This window comes from Ambystoma mexicanum, chromosome 2q (assembly GCF_040938575.1).
Source record: "Ambystoma mexicanum isolate Mex_15411 chromosome 2q, UKY_AmexF1_1, whole genome shotgun sequence".
Lineage (NCBI taxonomy): Eukaryota > Metazoa > Chordata > Amphibia > Caudata > Ambystomatidae > Ambystoma > Ambystoma mexicanum.
Genome location: NC_090924.1, coordinates 1424954900 through 1424975172, shown reverse-complemented (window position 1 = coordinate 1424975172; position 20273 = coordinate 1424954900). Strand labels below are relative to the sequence as shown.

At 47.1% G+C, this 20273-nt stretch overlaps 1 protein-coding gene across 1 annotated transcript in view; it reads right to left on the bottom strand.

The window, feature by feature from the left end:
- LOC138568862 (exocyst complex component 1-like) overlaps positions 1–20273 on the bottom strand; it is a 1144699-nt gene that overhangs the window by 903830 nt on the left and 220596 nt on the right. The window contains exon 4 of the mRNA XM_069646643.1: positions 628–787. Coding sequence (XP_069502744.1) covers positions 628–787 — 160 coding nt within the window. The remainder of the gene's footprint in view (positions 1–627; positions 788–20273) is intronic.

Genomic DNA, 20273 nt, shown 5'->3' with positions numbered 1-20273 from the left:
CACCAACATCATCTATTACCTTGCTTTGGCTGGCCTAGATACTGCTATTACAGTAAAAAATAACCTGCACACAGCTGACGCCTCTTCTATTGAATCCCAACATCTATCAGCAGTTATTATCCACGCATCCCTACAACCACAAACGTATCCCAACAGTGCCACCCCTTTTGTCTCGGTCCTGGGTTTCTTTGCTTTATTGTAGTCGGCCTCTTCACCATCACCTCCCACACCATCCTCACCTTCTCCCATCACCACAATGCCCACCCTTACACTTCCTTATCCACGTACCAATGTCTGGCAATACCCTTGAGAGGTCTCAATAGGCTAAATAATCAGAAAAGGCTAGGTGCCGTAAGACTACTGCAGTGGTGACGTGGCAGTACAAATACTTGATGATATATCATAAAATAGCTTAAATACACATGACTGCATGATTTGCCTAGTTTTATAACCTCACACGATTATACGCATAGTTCCTGGAACACAGAACTAACTTTATTTAACTATGAATACAAATGAACATAGGATTCTGCTGTTTCTCTGTCAGTGCCTGATGAAGTATATGTTTCAGGGACCACAGTATGTAATGGAAAAAGTATCTGCCAGTGGCTGCACAAATATCCTTACCTTCCAGCTCTCCCGGGGAGACATTGGTGAAGCGGATGGTGCCTGAGAGGTGCCGAGTGTTCAGCTTCCAAATGCAGGAGAGCAGAGTGTTCTTCTGGGCAAAGCTGCTGGCTGTCCACCTGTACAACTTGTCGAACTGCAGGTCGAAGTCTGGCGTTTCCTTCAGAAGACGAGAAAAGCAGTAAGACAAGGCATGGCTCTCAGTGGAACCACAAAATGCATTACTGCCATTCTTCCAGTGCCTCCAATTTCTTTTCTTGACCATTACATGAACCCAGATGATGACAAAGGAACACACCAAGAGCGCTTGTATGAAATCTGGTCAATAATATCATACATGTACTTAAATATACAGTTAACAAAATGTAAACCTCGGTTTAGAGACTTCATTACAGTTTTGCTGGTGCGATAAAGGTCCTGGTAAAACTGATGCTAATTCCGGCACTGGCAGGGCACAGATTTACCTCCAGTCAAGAGCTGGAGTAAATCTTGCCCCCACTGGCAAAGAAATGCCAGAATTACTGGCACTGATTGCAGTGCCGGTAATTCTGGCAATCCCGTGCATGGGGTCCTATGGGACTCCATGGAATAGGGATTTACCAGCATTTAGTCACTTGGAATATGCTAATTCCGGCATTCCAGGTGGCGTAAATGGTATTACCGTTTTGTTGGCATCCCACTGGAATCACTGGTGGGATACCACCAAAACTGGTAGCAATTTAGATCTAATCCAGGTGTTTGAGCATTTTTTCTAATATTTTGGTAGGACATTATAGGGCCTACCAACAGTGAATTCCTAGTGGCAGAATTTCACTCTACATGCTTTTTCTTGGGTCCAGATCCAATCCTGTCTCCAGAGTTGAACAAGTTACTTACCAACTGTAACGTTCTTTTGATTGAATGTTCCTCCCACATATTCCTCATCTTATGATATTCATATCCCAGCTCTGTGCTTCAGAAACATTATTCACCAGAGGGAGCTGTGTTCGAGGCGGTGGAGTCGAAGTCCCTCGACAGCCGCCGTCGAGCGTCAACGTCATTCGCTGTATAAAGGGCTCAAGCAGCGCCCGTTACCTCAGTTCTGTTTTTACGGTTTTCATGGTCGCATCAGCTGATCAGGCTTTAAGTCCTCAGGCTCTTAAGGAAGTTTGAGTGCAATTGGCATAAACTGTACAGAGGGGTAGGTTGGGAGGGTCGATGAGGAATACGTGGGAGGAACATCCAATCGAAAGAACGTTACAGTTGGCAAGTAACTTGTTCTTCAAATGGATTGTGTCCTCCCACGTATTCCTCATCTTATGATAGACTCCCATAGCAGTGGTAATTTTGGAGGTGGGAGTACTAGAAATTTTAATCATGGACTGAACAAAGGACAGCTTTTGCAAAGAGTCCTCCTTGATATGAAGTAGAGTCCAAGCAGTAATGCTTTACAAAGGTGTGCATTGACAACCAGGTGGCCACAGCACAAATATCCTGCACCGGGACACCCCTCTGAAGAGCCGTGGGAGTTGCCATGCCTCTGGTTGAATGAGCCCTTAGTCCATTTGGAGGCTCTTTCCCAGCTAATCTATAGCATTCAGAGATTGCTAGAATTATCCATCTGGATAGAGTTTGTTAGACACTGCAAGCCCCAGTTTGTGTCCAGTATACCCAACAAATAGTTGGTCACATTGTCGAAGATTTGCCAATCTGGAAATGTAGAAACTGAGATCCCTATTTGGGTCCAGTCTATGCAACCTTTCCTCTTCCTTATTAGCGTGAGGCGGAGGATAAAAAGAAGTTAAAGTAATTATTTGTGAAAATCAGAAACTATTTTAGGCAAGAAAGATGGTTTGACTTTTAGTATAACCTTGTCCATATGGAAAATGGTGTGAGGAGGCTTACAAGACAGTGACTGCAACTCACCCTGCGGGCTGATGTTATAGCCACCAATAGAATTGTTTCAAGAGTGAGACGTTTTAAAGGGCAAGAATGTAAAGGTTCAAAAGAGGCACACATGAGACATTTTAAGACTAAATGCAAATCCCAGATGTGCACCTGAAAAGGTGTCGGGGGGTACATATTTGTTAGCCCTTTTAAGAATTGAATTACTAAGGACATTTTAAAATAGGGTACCTCTTCCGAGGAACGCTTAAAGATAGATAGCGCTGCCAAATATCCTTTTATAGTACCAACTTGAAGCCCCAAATTGGCTAAGTGTAAGAGAAAAGAAAGTACTGTTTGAGTATTACAAAGGAATGGATTCACATTCTTACCCTTGCACCAGTTACTGAACTTGTTCCAACGACACCGGTACAGGGATTTTGTTGCCGGCCTTCTGGCCGAAAGCAAAATCTCCATTATGTCATCCGGGAGGTCCGAATCCTTATATCTCAGCCTCTCAGAAACCATGCGTGAAGGCTGAGTGTCTTGACTTCTGGATGGAGAACCTGACCTTCCTCTTGTGAGAGAAGATCCTCTCTTTGTGGAAGACATATTGTAGAGCAGATGGACATGTCCAGAAGGTCCGGGTACCACATCCTCCTGGTCCAATCCGGGGCAATTAGGATCATGGTTTTCCTGAACTTTCTCAACCTCCTGATCACCTGAGGAATCACGGGAACAGGAGGGAACGCGTACAGGAGTGGAAATACCCAGTCCACTACGAATGCGTCCCCTAGAGCTCCTCTCGGGGGGAAATTCCCTTGAGCGGTACAGTTCACACTTCCGGTTGGCACCGGTCGCAAACAGATCCACTTGAGGGGTTTTCCAAAGGGCGAAGATCTCCTGAAGGACTTCCTGAGCTAGGTCCCATTCGTGGGAGATTGTGCTCTGCCTGCTCAGAGCGTCCACACCGGTGCTCAACTCTCCGGCTAGAGGAACTGCCGATAGAAAGTTTCCTAATTGCATTGCCCAGAACCAGAGCTTCATTGCCTCTCTGCAAAGTGGGAGTGATCCTATGCCTCCTATTTTGTTGAGGTAATAAATGGCCACTGTGTTGTCCGTCATTATCAGGACATTCTTTCCCCGTACAGAAGGCAGAAAGGCCTACAGCACTGGTCTGATTGCCCTCAGCTCCAAAAGGTTGATGTGTAGTTTGCACTCCGATGGAGACCAACGACCGCTGATTGTCAGATCGTTGGTGTGGGCTCCCCACCCCGTGAGTGAGGCGTCCGTCACTACCGTTATCTTCAGCCATGGTTGCTAAAAGGGTTCCCCCTTGAGGATATTCTCCTTGCAAGCCCACCATAGAAGATCTTGAGCCACCTTGGGTGAGACTTGCAGAAGATCTGACATCTCCCCCGAAAATTGGGACCATTGAGTCCTGAGGGCCCATTGAAGGGATCTCATCCTCAATCTGGCCTCTGGCACCAGAAAAATGCAGGATGCCATGAGCCCTAGCAACCTTACAAAGTCGAATGCCGGTAGATGTTGGGCATTTTGAAGCTTCGTTACCATCTGCAGAATGTGGTGAGCTCTCTCCTCGGGAAGCAAGACTTTCCCTGAGGAAGTGTCCAGGACTGCTCCGATGAATTGGAGTTTTTGGCTTGGAATTATTTGTGACTTCTTGTAATTGAGGGAGAAGCCTAGTGTGTGTAAGAAGTGGTAGGTCAAGGCCAGATGTTCCTGGGCTCGTTCGGATGAACTCACCCTGATTAGCCAATCGTCCAGATAAGGATAGACATGAATCCCCCTTCTTCTGATACTCGCTGCCACCACCAGCATCAGTTTGGTGAAAACCCTCGGGGCGGAGGTCAGCCCAAATGGTAGAATCCGAAACTGATAATGGGAACCACCAATTGCGAACCTCAGGTAATTTCTGTGCTTGAGATGGATTGGCACATGAAAGTAAGCATCCGGAAGGTCCAATGAAACCAATCCAGTCCTGAAGCTGAAGAGCCTGAAGGATCTGATAAAGGGTCATCATCTTGAACTTGTCCTTCCTGAGGAACTATTTTAAGTTTCTTAAATCCAAGATGGGTCTCAATCCTTCGCCCTTCTTGGGGATGAGAAAATAAGGGGAGTACCAATCCTTGTTCCTCTCCGCTACAGGTACATGTTCTATTGCACCTTTCTCTAGCAGGGTCAAAATCTCCTGCAGAAGGAGCGGGTCTGGAATTTTTACAGAGTTGGCTCCCGGTGGATGATCTTGAGGTCTTTGATGAAAAGGAAGGCAGCAACCATGGGTCACTATCTCTAGTGCCCAGGCATCGGACGTAATGCCCCACCATTCGTCCAAATACCGAGTGATTCTGCCTCCCACAGGGGTTTTGTAGGTGAAGACCTCAAAGTGGCTTTGCAGCGGCTGCAGCAGTGGCTGAGGAGGCAGTAGCCGCTGCTGTGGCTGATCTAGCACCTTTCCCTTTTCCGCCACAAAAGGGTTTTCTCTGTTGGCCTCTCTGACTGGCCTGTGCCCTCCCTTTTCTAAAAGAGGAGTAGAAGCGAAAGGGGTGACTCTTCCAGTAAGATGAGCCTGCGTAAAAGTGTTGTTGAGGCTGTTTTATAGCGATGCTAAGTGATTTTGCTACCGCTTTTGAGGTCTGCAGCTTCTCCAGCTCTCGTCCGCCTTACTGCCAAACAACCTCAAGCCGTCAAAGGACATATTAAGTCATGGGTGCACAACATACAGCCCGCGGGCCAGTTGCGGCCCGCCATGCTCTTTTGTCCGGGCCGCGAGGCACAAAGACTTTCCTAATGGAGGGCGGCCCGCGGCCGCCCTCCTTTAGGAAAGTCTTTGTTGTCTTCCGGGCCGGACAAAACACTGGCCCTCATTGGATCAGCACACACACGCACCACGTCGCTCCTAAGAGCCACGTAATGCGTGTGTGCTGCACCAATGGAGGGCCAGCACTACGGCTGGCGTGGTCCATAAGGCTTGATGCCGGAAGGCATTTCAGCCTTGGACCACGCCAGCCGTAGTACGATTCCAGCGTTCCAGCTTACCTGCCTTCCAGCACATCTCCGGTAAGTGCTCTGTTTGTGTTTGTGTGTCAGGTTTGTTTTGCTTTATGTTTGTGTGTGTATGTTGAGATGCGGGGGTGGGGGGGAGGGTCGGATGTGTATGAATGTTTGTATTTGAATGTATTTTGTGTGTATGTTGAGATGCGGGGGTGGGGGGGTGTGTCGGATGTGTATGAATGTTTGTATTTGAATGTATTTTGTGTGTATGTTGAGATGCGGGGGTGGGGGGGTGTGTCGGATGTGTATAAATGTTTGTATTTGAATGTATTTTGTGTGTATGTTGAGATGCGGGGGTGGGGGGGTGTCGGATGTGTATGAATGTTTGTATTTGAATGTATTTTGTGTGTATGTTGAGATGCGGGGGTTGGGGGGTGTCGGATGTATATGAATGTTTGTATTTGAATGTATTTTGTGTGTATGCTGAGATGCGGGGGTGGGGGTGTGTCGGATGTGTATGAATGTTTGTATTTGAATGTATTTTGTGTGTATGTTGAGATGCGGGGTTTGGGGGCGTGTCTGATGTGTATGAATGTTCGTATTTGAATGTATTTTGTGTGTATGTTGAGATGCAGGGGTGGGGGGGTGTGTCGGATGTGTATGAATGTTTGTATTTGAATGTATTATGTGTGTATGTTGAGATGCGGGGGTGGGGGGAGTGTCGGATGTGTATGAATGTTTGTATTTGAATGTATTTTGTGTGTATGTTGAGATGCGGGGGTGGGGGGTGTCGGATGTGTATGAATGTTTGTATTTGAATGTATTTTGTGTATATATTGAGATGCGGGGGTAGGGGGGGTTGTCGGATGTGTATGAATGTTTTGATTTGAATGTTTTTTGTGTGCTGAGTTGGGGGATGGGGGTTCGGGTCTGTATGGGTGCATGTTTGTGTGTGTGCTGAGTTGGGGGTTGGGGGGTTCGGGTCTGTATGGGTGCATGCTTGAGAGTGTGTGCTGAGTTGGGGGTGGGGTGTTTGGAGTTGGGGGGGTGAGGGGTTTGGGTCTTTATGGGTGCATGTTTGTGTGTGTGCTGAGTTGGGGGGTGGGGGTTCGGGTCTGTATGGGTGCTTGTTTGAGAGTGTGCTGATTTAGGGGGGTGGGGGGTTCGGGTCTGTATGGGTGCATGTTTGTGTGTGTGCTGAGTTGGGGGGTGGGGGGTTCGGGTCTGTATGGGTAATGCTTGAGGGGGTGGGGGTGTGTGTCGGATGTGTATGAATGTTTGTATTTGAATGTATTTTGTGTGTATGTTGAGATGCGGGGGTTGGGGGGGTGTCTGATGTGCATGAATGTTCGTATTTGAATGTATTTTGTGTGTATGTTGAGATGCAGGGGTGGGGGAGTGTGTCGGATGTGTATGAATGTTTGTATTTGAATGTATTATGTGTGTATGTTGAGATGCGGGGGTGGGGGGTGTGTCGGATGTGTATGAATGTTTGTATTTGAATGTATTTTGTGTGTATGTTGAGATGCGGGGGTGTCGGATGTGTATGAATGTTTGTATTTGAATGTATTTTGTGTGTATATTGAGATGCGGGGGTAGGGGGGGTTGTCGGATGTGTATGAATGTTTTGATTTGAATGTTTTTTGTGTGCTGAGTTGGGGGGTGGGGTTTCGGGTCTGTATGGGTGCATGTTTGTGTGTGTGCTGAGTTGGGGGTTGGGGGTTCGGGTCTGTATGGGTGCATACTTGAGAGTGTGTGCTGAGTTGGGGGTGGGGGGTTTGGAGTTGGGGGGGTGGGGGGTTCGGGTCTTTATGGGTGCATGTTTGTGTGTGTGCTGAGTTGGGGGGTGGGGGTTCGGGGCTGTATGGGTGCTTGTTTGAGAGTGTGCTGATTTAGGGGGGTGGGGGGTTCGGGTCTGTATGGGTGCATGTTTGTGTGTGTGCTGAGTTGGGGGGTGGGGGGTTCGGGTCTGTATGGGTGATGCTTGAGAGTGTGTGTGCTGAGTTGGGGGGTTTGGAGTTGTGGGGGTGGGGGTTCGGGTCTTTATGGGTGCATGTTTGTGTGTGTGCTGAGTTGGGGGGTGGGGTTTGGGTCTGTATGGGTGCTTGTTTGAGAGTGTGCTGATTTGGGGGGTGGGGGATTCGGGTCTGTATGGGTGCATGTTTGTGTGTGTGCTGAGTTGGGGGGTGGGGGTTCGGGTCTGTATGGGTGCATGCTTGAGAGTGTGTGCTGAGTTGGGGGGTTTGGAGTTGGGGGGGTTCGGGTCTTTATGGGTGCATGTTTGTGTGTGTGCTGAGTTGGGGGGTGGGGGTTCGGGTCTGTATGGGTGCTTGTTTGAGAGTGTGCTGATTTGGGGGGTTCGGGTCTGTATGGGTGCATGTTTGTGTGTGTGCTGAGTTGGGGGGTGGGGGGTTCGGGTCTGTATGGGTGCATGCTTGAGAGTGTGTGTGCTGAGTTGGGGGGTTTGGAGTTGGGGGGGTGGGGGGTTCGGGTCTTTATGGGTGCATGTTTGTGTGTGTGCTGAGAGTTGGGGGGTGGGGGTTTGGGTCTGTATGGGTGCTTGTTTGAGAGTGTGCTGATTTGGGGGATGGGGGGTTCGGGTCTGTATGGGTGCATGTTTGTGTGTGTGCTGAGTTGGGGGTGGGGGTTCGGGTCTGTATGGGTGCATGCTTGAGAGTGTTTGCTGAGTTGGGGGGTTTGGAGTTGGGGGGGTTCGGGTCTTTATGGGTGCATGTTTGTGTGTGTGCTGAGTTGGGAGGTGGGGGTTCGGGTCTGTATGGGTGCTTGTTTGAGAGTGTGCTGATTTGGGGGGTTCGGGTCTGTATGGGTGCATGTTTGTGTGTGTGCTGAGTTGGGGGGTGGGGGGTTCGGGTCTGTATGGGTGCATGCTTGAGAGTGTGTGTGCTGAGTTGGGGGGTTTGGGGTTGGGGGGTTGGGGGGTTTCGGGTCTTTATGGGTGCATGTTTGTGTGTGTGCTGAGTTGGGGGGTGGGGGTTCGGGTCTGTATTGGTGCTGGTTTGTGTGTGCTGATTTGGGGGGTGGGGGTTTGGTTGGGGGTGAGGGGGCCATGGGGTGGGGGGTTTGGTTGGGGTGAGGAGGCGATGGGGCATAGTGTTTGGTTGGGGGTGAGGGGGCCATGGGGCATAGTGTTTGGTTGGGGGTGAGGGACATGGGGCATAGTGTTTGGTTGGGGGTGAGTGACATGGGGCATAGTGTTTGGTTGGGGGTGAGTGACATGGGGCATAGTGTTTGGTTGGGGGTGGGGGACATGGGGCATAGTGTTTGGTTGGGGTGAGGGGACATGGGGCATAGTGTTTGGTTGGGGGTGAGTGACATGGGGCATAGTGTTTGGTTGGGGGTGAGGGGGACATGGGGCATAGTGTTTGGTTGGGGGTGAGTGACATGGGGCATAGTGTTTGGTTGGGGTGAGGGGGCCATGGGGCATAGTGTTTGGTTGGGGGTAAGGGGGCCCTGGGGCATAGTGTTTGGTTGGGGGTGAGGGGGCCATGGGGCATAGTGTTGCACTCCAAGAGTGAACCCAATAATAAAGCTAAAACCGGCACAGTTAGGAGATGTTCATCTTTGGCTTTTTGAGGAAACCTGATTCAACGAAGGCCATACTCCTCTTGGGCAACCCAAAGAGCAAACTGTAGCAGTCCAAAATAACGGCATGTCCAATCTAGGGTCAATGAAATATATATAAGTTAATTAAACAGACGAGATACAATAACTAAATAGAAATAAATTATAACAATGGAAAATGTGTAGTACAAAATGTAAGTTTGAAATACAAACAAAAATTGTTGCCCCTCAAAAACATTCCTTTTCCATGTGTTTAGTACAACTTGGGGGTTTAAAAAGCCTCCTGCCACGCCCCGCCTACCGCCCCGCCCACATTTACTTTTCGGCCCACTATAGCCCTCATGTAAGGTACTTTCGGCCCTCTGTCAAAATCAGTTGTGCACCCCTGTATTAAGTCCTCTAGACTGCACATCTGGTGCAAAGCCAGATTTCCTTAGCCATGCAAACCTGTGTAGGACCGTTCTAGATGCCATGGACCTGCTTATACTATCGGCAGTGTCCAGTCCTGACTGAAGGCATTGCTCCATAGCCTCTTTACCATCTTTTACTATAGCCAGGAAACCATCCCGTTCTCACCTTCCAGGAAGCGTTCAGCTGCTGATGCCATGCAGTCCCACAGGGTATATGTAAATCTTGCTAAAGTACAAGTGGCATTAGTCGATTTAAGGGCCATGCTACCCGAAGTAAAACCTTTCCGGGCCCAAGCATCAACTTTTTTATCATCCGTGTCTGGTGGTATTGATCGGTAAGCTGATTGCCTAGTGGAGGTTGCAGCTTGAACAACTAGACTTTCAGAGGATGGATGTTTAGATAGATATTCCGGATCTGATAATGATGGCCTGTATTTTGGTACAAATTTCTTGTTTACTGCTGAAATGGAATCAGGAGTATTCCAATACACCATCACCCTCTTCTGAAGTGCTTTATGCAATGGAAGAACAGGATCTTTTAGAGGACCTTCACTCAAGATTTCTGTCATGCCATCCTGGTCGAAATATGGGGAAGTTGCCTTCCAACCCATAAAATCAATGACCCTTCCCATAAGATTCCTATAACTAGGATCAGCATGATCTGTGGGGTCTGGTCTTTCAAAATCCACTTCAGGTGAAGTGTCTAGGCCACTGGTATTTTGGAGACAGTCATAAAGATCTGTTATTTTGGAATTCTGGTCCACTAGCTCTTCAGGGACCTCCCTGGTTCCAAACCTAACTCCAGCTGAAGTGACATCCTCTTCAGAGGAGTGTTCTTCAAAAATGGATGAAATAGATCTGAAAAATTCCTGAATAGGTTGAGGATGGAAAACCTTTTCAGGTAAAGAGTGTGGTATCGACTTAGGCATGGGTAATGGCGTTGACTTGGATATCAGGATTAATGAATGCCTCGATAAAGGCATCAAAGGCGTTGATAACGAAGATGCTGGCTTCGACGTTTTCGAAAGGCCGCTTCGATACTGTCGAAGAAGGCTTTGATACAATTAAAGGCGTCAACGCCATTTTCATTGGCGACTTCGACACCAATGTCGATTCCGCTACCACCGACTTATGCACCAGAGGTTTTGACTTAGTACGAGGCGTCGGGGAACTTTCCCTTAATGACACTCTCGACTCTTTTTCGGCTCTCGCGTGTTTAGATTTTGATTTCCCTCTGTCACTTTTAGATTGGCTGGAGGCATGATCACCGCGCTGCAACTTCGAGGGGCCTGGGCCGCTTTCTCGAATATTTTAAGCAGCCCTAAATGCCTCCCATTTTTCTGGGGAATCATGCTTTGTTGGATAAGTTACTCTCCTCTCAGAAGAGGAAGAGGGGGAAGAAGACCTGTGACGTCGCTTTCTTGACTTTTTCGTCGAAGACGAGGAGGATTTCCCCAAAAGACTCTTTGATCTCGACCTCCTCGACTCATGTCGAGATTTTCGACTAGATTCATCCAAATCTTTTTGTCTTTTGGAAGACATATAGGTTTCCTCCCCCACCGCCAGTTTACCTCTACGTTCCCTAAGAGCCTTATTGGACATGGCCTGGCAGGAACCACACTCGTCAACCCGATGGTCTGAGCTGAGGCACCAGAAGCATTTCCGATGGGGGTCGGTTATTGACATTTTCCTACCACACTTCTGACATTCTTTTAACCCTGTCTTGGGCGTGGTGGGAGTAGATGACGAGGACATCGTCGAAGAAAAATTTGATGCGCCGTTCGTACCACAAAGCAGTTGCGTCGGAAAAACGGAACTGAGGTAACGTGCGCTGCTCGAGCCCTTTATATAGCGGATGACGTCGACACTCGACGGCGGCTTTTGAGGGACTTCGACTCCGCAGGCCTCGAACACAGCGCCCTCTGTTGAAAAGGTTTTCCGAAGCAGCAGAGCTGGGATACGAATATCATAAGATGAGGAATACGTGGGAGGACACAATCCATTCGAATGATCTTTATTGAATTTGGATTAGTTTGTAACTGATCATCAGTCATGCCCAAGTGTCTTAGAACTATGCTGCATACTGTTCTCCAATCTTGTAGGTCTTTGTCCCGCCCTCTCATCATTCCCTCCTTTAATCCTCCAAAACCTTGTACTGGGACATCCAAAATGCAGTTACGGAATAGGTTCAAGTTCTTCCAAATAACCTGCGCGTACAGAGAGATCAGGCCGAATTCTTGTTTTAGCGCTGATGCAGATATATAGTGTGGAATTTTCAACACCTTTTTCCAGAAGTGACATTCTAAAGTGTCCCATGTTTTCTCTGTGATTTCCCCAAACGCATCGGCCCCAAAGGTCACTGTCAGTACAGCCTTCCTTTTATAAAGGTTATGGTCGGAATGATTGAGAATTTGCCAAATTTCTTTTCAATCAGTCTACCCTGGTTAGCCATCGTCTGCATTTTAGATCTCAGCATGTTTACTTAGTGTACATCTCTCAGGGATGTACGTATGCAGCTCCCCAGGTATATGAATGATGTCACTTCGGTTAACCTGACATTCTCTATGTACCATGCTCCATTACGTAGCTTCCTTCCCCTTGCTGATTGAATTGTCAGGACCCGTAATTTGCTCACGTTGACTTTCAGGCTGTTCTCTTGTATGTATGAGTTCAGGGCATTTAGTTGTCGCTGTAATCCCACCGGTATTTGGTCTATTAGGACCAAATCATCCGCATACATCCGGTGGTCAATAGCAGTCCCAGCGATGTTAGAGCTTCCTTTCTAACTGACCATTCCTCCATAACCATTCTGTGCCCTTTCTCCTCCCTCCTCCACCTGTTGCATCGCCCAAGGCTCCATTTTATCGCCTTTGCTCTTTAACATATACCTCTCTCTGCTGGCACGGCTCATTTCCTCCTTCTCCCCCATCTTCCAGTGCTACGCTGACGATACACAACTCTTCTGCAAACATCCCACTGTCGCCCTTGCACCCTCCTTCATCCCTGACTGCCTCTCTGCCATCCAAGCCTGGTGCACTGCTAATGCCAATGACCTCTGCCTCAATGCCAGCAAAACAGAGATTCTCCCTATTGGGTCCCCTGCAACCTACTGCTTCCCTGAACTCTGGCCTTCCTCCATGGGCTCCCTCCCTGCCCCCACCTCTGAAGCCAGGAATCTCAGAGTCATCTTCGACTCCTCCCTTTCATAAATCCCTCATATTCAGGACATTGTCATGAAGACCCACTTTCAGCTCTTCCTCCTCAAAAGAACTCTACCCTTCCTCACCTTCCCCCAGAGACTCAATGTTACCCGTGCTTTGGTTCTTCCCAGGCTAGACTACTTCAATAGCCTCCTCCTTAATCTTCCTTCGCCCACCCTGCTTCCTCTCCAGCTAACCCAGAATAGGGCATCAAAACTTATCCTTCACCTCAAGTCCAGGGACTGCATCTGTCCTGCCCTACAAAGCCTTCACTGGCTACCGGTCTCAGCACAGATTAAATTCAAATCCCTCTGTATCATCCACAAGGCTATCTGGGGACTGGGACCACTCTATCTTCAACACTTCATGACCAAATACTCCCCTTCTAGACTCCTGCATTCCTCTGGCACCAACTACCTGCGTGTTAAGCAGTTTGCTAAAGAGAGAGCTGGGGGTCGATAACTTTCCTTGGCGGGCTCCCTCCTGTGGAAAAGACTCCCTCTCCCTCTGCGTCTCGAGCATGACCTCCTTAAGTTCCGAAAAAGCCTCAAGACCTTTCTCTTTACACCCCCCCATTTCCCTGCTAATCATGCAGTAGCGTGACAGATGTGCAGGGCCCTTATGTTTCCTTAGGGCCCTGAGCCCCCACATCTCTCATCCCAGCTGCTGTCTTTCTACTGCACTTACATAGACTCACCCTCCCCACGGGTGGTTGCACTTACGTTCTCTCTCCTTAGCACTTCCCCCTGAGCACTTCTCCATGAGCACCACAGCACCTATCCCTTACCCCCCACCACTCTGCAATTGCACGTTCTGAACACTCACAAGGCATAGTGGGTTTGTCTCCCTTCCCTTTTATTCTCATTATATGTTTGTACTATTAATCCAATTATTTATCTTTGTTGTAATTCATTGTCTACCTTCCTCTGTCCCCACCCTGTTGCCCTGTGCCCGCTTTGAAACAGTTTTGCTAATTGTATAAGTGCCTAACAAATGACAAAAAAAACAAATAAATACACAAGTAGAGGGGAAGCTCCTAATTATTTTCACTGCAGCTTTGAGATCCGACAGGAAAAGGTTGAACAAAGATGGAGCCAATGGGCAACCCTGTTTTAAATCTATGGTTGTTGTTATTGAACGGAACAGGGTGCCCTTTTGATCCATCTTTATCTGTAATTCCGTACCTGTTTGCAGGTCTTTAATTGCTTCCAATACGTCCCAGGGGCAACATCATTTGGCCAACTTGTTCCATAGCATGTTTCGATTTATTGAATCAAATGCTTGTGATCGGTCGATGAAGGTCTGATACGTCTTCTTGTGGTGGCAAATGGACCGCTTTTTCAGCAGGTTGATTATGAACACATTCAATGATGTATTCATACCTCTTACGTGACCTGACTGCCATTTGTCCATCTGCTCGGATGATAGTGTCCACGCATCCAAAGCCGCCAAAACCAACTTGGCAAAAACTTTCCCCATCACATCCAGCAGGTCAGTGAATGATGGGGTTTGTCCTGTTGCCCTTCTTGAATATTGGGACAACCAGACCTACAGATAAGGTGTGTATCTGCCACTTTCACTCCCAGAAGGGAGTAAAAATACTCCCAACACAAAATGGGAAATAGACACAAATGACCTTGTGTTCCATGGATATGTTTGGACCAGCAGTGCAACGCAGTACCACACAGAGAAATTGCAAATATTAAAGCCTGATTGGAGGACGTAAACATGTATCTTTTAATGTGTGTGAATAACTAGGTGCAAAGAAATAATTATTACAAAAACATTTCCATTTCCGATTTAATACATATTTTATCTCGCTTATAAAACACTCCCATTGGGAATTTGACTTACATTTTTATTCCATAAAAAAACATTTTACTCCCAAATTTAAAAAATAGGGAGTAAAATACTCCCCCTTCAAAATCTTATATGGAGCACTGGTGACCACTATAGAATTTTTCCGGGATGTCGGCTTCAGTGATTTTACCGGTTCAAATAGGATACCCATACATTTTGCCAGAGAGTTCTGGTTCCCCTTTAAGGCTGGTATTAGTCAGGCCGTCATGTCCTGGAGCTCTCGGGCTGCTGGCTTTTTGATAAGAGTGTAGATGCCTTCTTCCTTGGTATGGAAAGTCCACTCTAGTCCACCACTAAGGATCACAATAGGAACTCGGTCTTCTGTCTCGATAAAGACTTTCAAAAAGTAGGATATCCATGCCTCTTCCTCTACTGCATTAGTTTGCAGACCGGTGATGTATTGTGTTTAGGAGTTTCCAAACTTCTGCTGTTTGTTTTTTAGAGATGTTCTGCATCATTGATTCAGCGTCTTCTTGAATCATTTTATATTTATAAACTTTTACCCAGCTTTTGTAGGTTTCATTGTTTTCCTCTCAGCGACTAGATTCCATTGAAATGAATGTTTGTGCTCGAAATCACTCATTTGGCCACTTTCCTCTTTTCAACGAAGGGCATCAGTAGCTTTGGGTACTCTAAACTTAAACCGTTCTCTCTGTTCTTGTTATGTGGAAGTTCCTCAAGGTCGTTGGTCAATTTCTTGATTTTCTCTGCATCCATTTTTAGTCAATTATGCCCATGGTTAATTACCACCAGGCAGGTATAGAGTTCTTTAGTAAGGGGAGGGTCTCTGACCCAGGATAGCTTAATTATATTGTGGTCACTCAAGAGTGTTGGGATTACTTCAAGGGAAACCACCTATGGTAGGAGGTTTCCAGACACAAAGAAATAAATCAGCACTTTTAGGGAGCCTTCCCAATCCAAGTATGGCGGGCTGGGACGTCTCCCCTAGTTGGACGTCTCCCCTAGTTCGCTCATTCACCAGGTGTAGGTCACGGGGCTCCAATTCTTCTGTCCATAGCCTACCTTGTGCCGATGCTGTGGTCTTATAGCCCGGTTCATCTGAGCCTGCAGCAAGATGTTCTCCCAATGCGTCCATGTTGAAATCCCCACATATAACGATCAGTGGGTCTGGTAACAGAGCCATTAGGTTCTCGAACAGTGACATAATCTCCTTAATGAATGTGGAATTATCTATCCCCACTGAATTCCAGAAAATATCGCATAGTATCAACCATTGTTGTTTATCAGTCCTTATCCCCAAACTTTTAATCAAGGTTACTTGTATGAATAGGTTTAAGTTCCAAGTTTCCGAGACACTGTATTGATTCATGTTTTTTACAAGCATTAAGAGTACCCTTGCTGGTCTTCCCTTTTGGTCTTTTGTGGCAGGATTTAGTAGGGTGATAAATCCGTTGAGAATGGGTGGGGTTCTCAGCCATGTTTCCTGGAGGCAGACTAGGTTGTAGTCATCCTACCTAAGTTCATCTTTGCCAAATATATTACCAAAACCCCAGTGTTCCAGCATCCGATGGCCCACTTCATCAGTAAAGGAGTGGGGGATGGCTAGGCACTGCTTTTTCCTTTATTACCAGTGCTTCTGCCATCCAGCACCATGATTTCATCTTGTCCCCACTTGGAATCCTGTTCTGATGAGTGGTGACTCTCCTTTCCGATACAGCAGAGTTGTCAACAAAGATATGTAGGGGAGACATCGCTCAACTCTCCCCGTCAGTTAATTTTCTCTTTAACGCATGCTTTTGGGCTAGTTTCCCATTTGACATAGCTTTCGTCTCGCCCTCTTCTGTGAGTGGAATCTGGTTATTTTTCCTTTTGCTCCACCATTTGTAGCTGGTGTCATTATTTCCGATAGGGCATAACCCATAGCGGGGATGTGCAATGCTTCTTCAAATATGACATCTCTTATTAATTTGTCATCCAGATGCATCACGACTTTATCCAGTCGCACGGGAAGGCCACTCTAGCAATGTTGTCTGTTGTTATCAATCTTAATTTTGGGATCTGATTTAGCATTTTCAAGACATTTGCTCTGTTCCAAGTCAGGCCATCATTTGTCCGGGCAGTCCATTCAAGATTAAGGCTTAGGTCCCAATTGTCGATTTTTCTGTGCTGGTTTCCCCCTTTAAAGGGCCTTCTTACAATTCTACTTCCCTCCTGTTGGTTGTCAATGTTGATTACGAATGGGAAGAGAATACGTTAGATCCACTGATAGTGAAGGATTGGCCCTGCAACTTGTGTCTGACTGAAATAGGCTTGATGAGGTTTCAGTCGAAGCCATGGATAAGCGCTTCTGTTCCAAAGTTCTGAGCCCATCCAGATCCATCATATCAAACAGACTTGAGACTCTTTTTTTGGACAGAGACCCTGGACGACTCAAGCCTTTTTCCATGAGCTTCATCTGTTATGCATGAGACCGTATCCGGCATCTGCTCCCTTTCTGACTCAACCGAGTAAGTGGAGTAATCTAGCATCAGGTCCATAAGCTCTTCCTCTCCCAAGGAGACTTCTACATGATTATGAGGGGAAGATTTTGGTTTACTTCTTTCTGAGATTTAGGGAGGGTTAATTTCTTGAAGAATTGACGTGAGTTATTGGACTTGCCATTAGCTTTTTTTCATGTCCTTTGCGAGTTTCGGTTGGCTTGTCTGTCAGGCTTTGTGGGTCTTCTTTTAAGCCTTTTTTTTGGTTCTTCAATTTTACAAATAAAGGGTAGTCTGTGGAGGATTTAGATGGGAGAGCGACTGGAGGAGCCCTTCCAGTTGGAGGTTGGACAGCATCTTTATCTGAAGCCTTGTTGAGATCCGGCTGTCATGAACCGTCGCCTACGTCCCTTTTGGACCTCGTAGTCCCTGACCCATAGAGCACTGAATGCAGTAACCCTCCCAACATGGCCGTCGAATTCGAAACGCAGCTTGCCAGCCTTTATGTCCCATGCTCAGAGCACTACTAAACAGACACACCGCAGCGGCTCTGCGCGTCGCAACGCTACTGTTCGCCGTAGCTGGACGTGTGCTGTCGGAGTTCGCTCGGGGCTATTTTCCTGATCTCTTTATTCCCGGTTCCTTGATTCCCCCTCCTTTCCTTTCATCCCTCAAACTTACCGAACTTTCCTGGATTTACATCCACGCTCGAGCCACGGTTTCCGTGCCTCCGTGCGCGGACATTGTTTCTTCCTGGTTCCGTCCTGGACAATCTGAACGAAGCACGCTGGAATTCGAAGACACGCGCGCGGGCTTATATAAATCCCGTACTGTGCGGAAGAAGTCACAAAAGAAGGTCGCAAGCAAACAGGAAAGACAGGTGAGAAGGGGAGAGACTTGTGACAGATTGAGACGCCTAAAAATCGATACGGATACAGAGATGGAAGCCGCGGTTCAAGACCTCATGCGAGGCATGCAGGAACTCACCACAGAAGTTCAAAACTTTAAAGCTGAGAACGCTGCCTTAAAGCAGCTGGTATTGTCTCGTGATTCTGCTACCAAGGAAAGTGTGTTATTGGGAGGAGTGGTGGACAAATATGATGGCTCTCCAAAGACCCTTCGTGCCTTCCTAGATTCATGCTTGGTGCATTTCACCTTCAAGCCCTACTACTTTTCCACCCCTAGAGCAAAAGTAGGGTTTATGATATCACACCTCACCGGCAATGCATTAACCTTGGCAACTCCCCTAGTCAATTCGGGTGACGCCCTCCTGGATGATTACGATGGATTCGTGGAAGCCCTAAAGGCCATGTTTGATCGTCCTGAGCAGGTTTACAGCGCTCAAGAAGGTCTACTTGATTTTCGACAAGGATCCCAGGATATGCTTACCTATGTCACCCGTTTCAAACAACTTATGAAGGAAGCTGATTGGTCCCAAGAGGCTAGTTTCATTCTCTTTCGCAGAGGGTTGAATGAAGAAATAAAGGATGAGCTAGCCAGGGTAGCTCGCCCTAATTCCTTCCAGGCCCTCTTGGATCTTTACTTGCAAATTGTTTTTCAAATCCAGGAAAGAAAGGGGGAGAAAAAGAAGTCAAAATCATCATTTCCAAAGGCTGACATAGACCACCCTTCTAGTCCAGAACCCGCAGTTTCTCTGACCTCAGATCCAGAACCTATGCAACTGGGGGCATTCCGTAGACCCATTACCCCACAAGAAAGGATGCACCGTATTCACACTGGTCTCTGCATGTATTGCGCCTCCGATAAACATCTTGGCAGAGAGTGCTCTATTGCTCCTCCACGGCGTTCGGGAAACGCCAGCTCCCGATCCTAGTTGGGGCATAGTTTCTGCTCCACTCCAATTCCTTCCTTGAACTCTCCTGGACAAAATAACCTTGTGATTCTACAGGCATTTCTATCGCCTTCCAAGAAAGAATCCTACCCCATCCTGGCATTAGTGGTTTGCGGAGCCATGGGCATATTCATAGAGCATGATTGGGTCACAACTCATCACATTCCTTGCGAAACACAAGAGACTATGCAACCTGTTGAAGCTATCGATGGAAGACACCTGTCTTCAGGACCCATAACCCTTCAAACCAAGGAGCTTCTTCTCTCCATAAACCACCATCAAGAAAAAGTTATATTTGATATTATGAGATCTGCCCACTAGCCAATGGTTTTAGGCATGCCCTGGTTACAGAAGCACAATCCTTATATCAATTGGGCAGCAGGCTCTCTATTTCTTGGTTCGGAACATTGTATGTCCCACTGTTTGTCCCTGAACACCTTACCAAAAGCCTCTGAAGACTTCCAAAAAGATCAACAAATATCAGTCACCGTCTCTAACGTAATCCAGATTCCCAGGGACTATCAGGCGTATACTGATGTTTTTTCAACAGCCATAGTTCAAGCTCTGCCACCTCACAGACCTGAAGATTGTGCCATTGATACCGCGCCTTCAGCAGTAATTCCGTTTAAAAGAGGGCCTTCCGGGAATACCTGGATACCAATCTAGAAAACTGAACTATTCTGTCATCCAAGTCCCCGGCAGTCGCCTCCCTATTTTTCGTTCCTAAGAAGAATACCAAGGGGCTTAGGCCATGTCTTGATTACTGTGGTCTTAATCAATGCACTCTTAAGGACAGTTATCCATTGCCTCTCATATCAGACATCCTGGAAGCCGTGAGAGGTGCTGTCATTGTCACAAAACTAGACCTCAGGGGCCACTACCATCTTATTCGTATAAAGGAAGGTGACGAATGGAAGACAGCCTTTAGAACACCCTTCGGCCATTTTGAATATCTAGTTATGCCCTTTGGACTTGCCAATGCCCCAGCAGTCTTCCAACGCTTCATGGATCGGGTATTTTCTGATATGCTGTTCCCCTTCGTCATTGTATATCTAGACGACATACTGATCTACTCCAAGGACCATCAAAAACATGAAGAACACGTAAGGGCAGTCTTACAACGTCTACGGGAACATAAACTCCTGGCCAAACCCAAGAAATGCCTTTTTCACGTATCTAGTGTCCACTATCTCGGATTTGCTCTTAGCCAAAAGGGGATTGGAATGGACTCTTCGAAGGTTGACTCAATTCTATCTTGGCCTGTTCGCACTAGCGTAAAGCAAATTCAATCCTTCCTGGGGCTTGCTAACTTCTACAGAAAGTTTATTCCAGCATTTTCGGAAATTGTTCATCCTATTGTTACATTGTTAAAAAAGGACACTCTCTTTCAGTGGACCTCAGTCCAAGAGCGTTTCAACGATTAAAG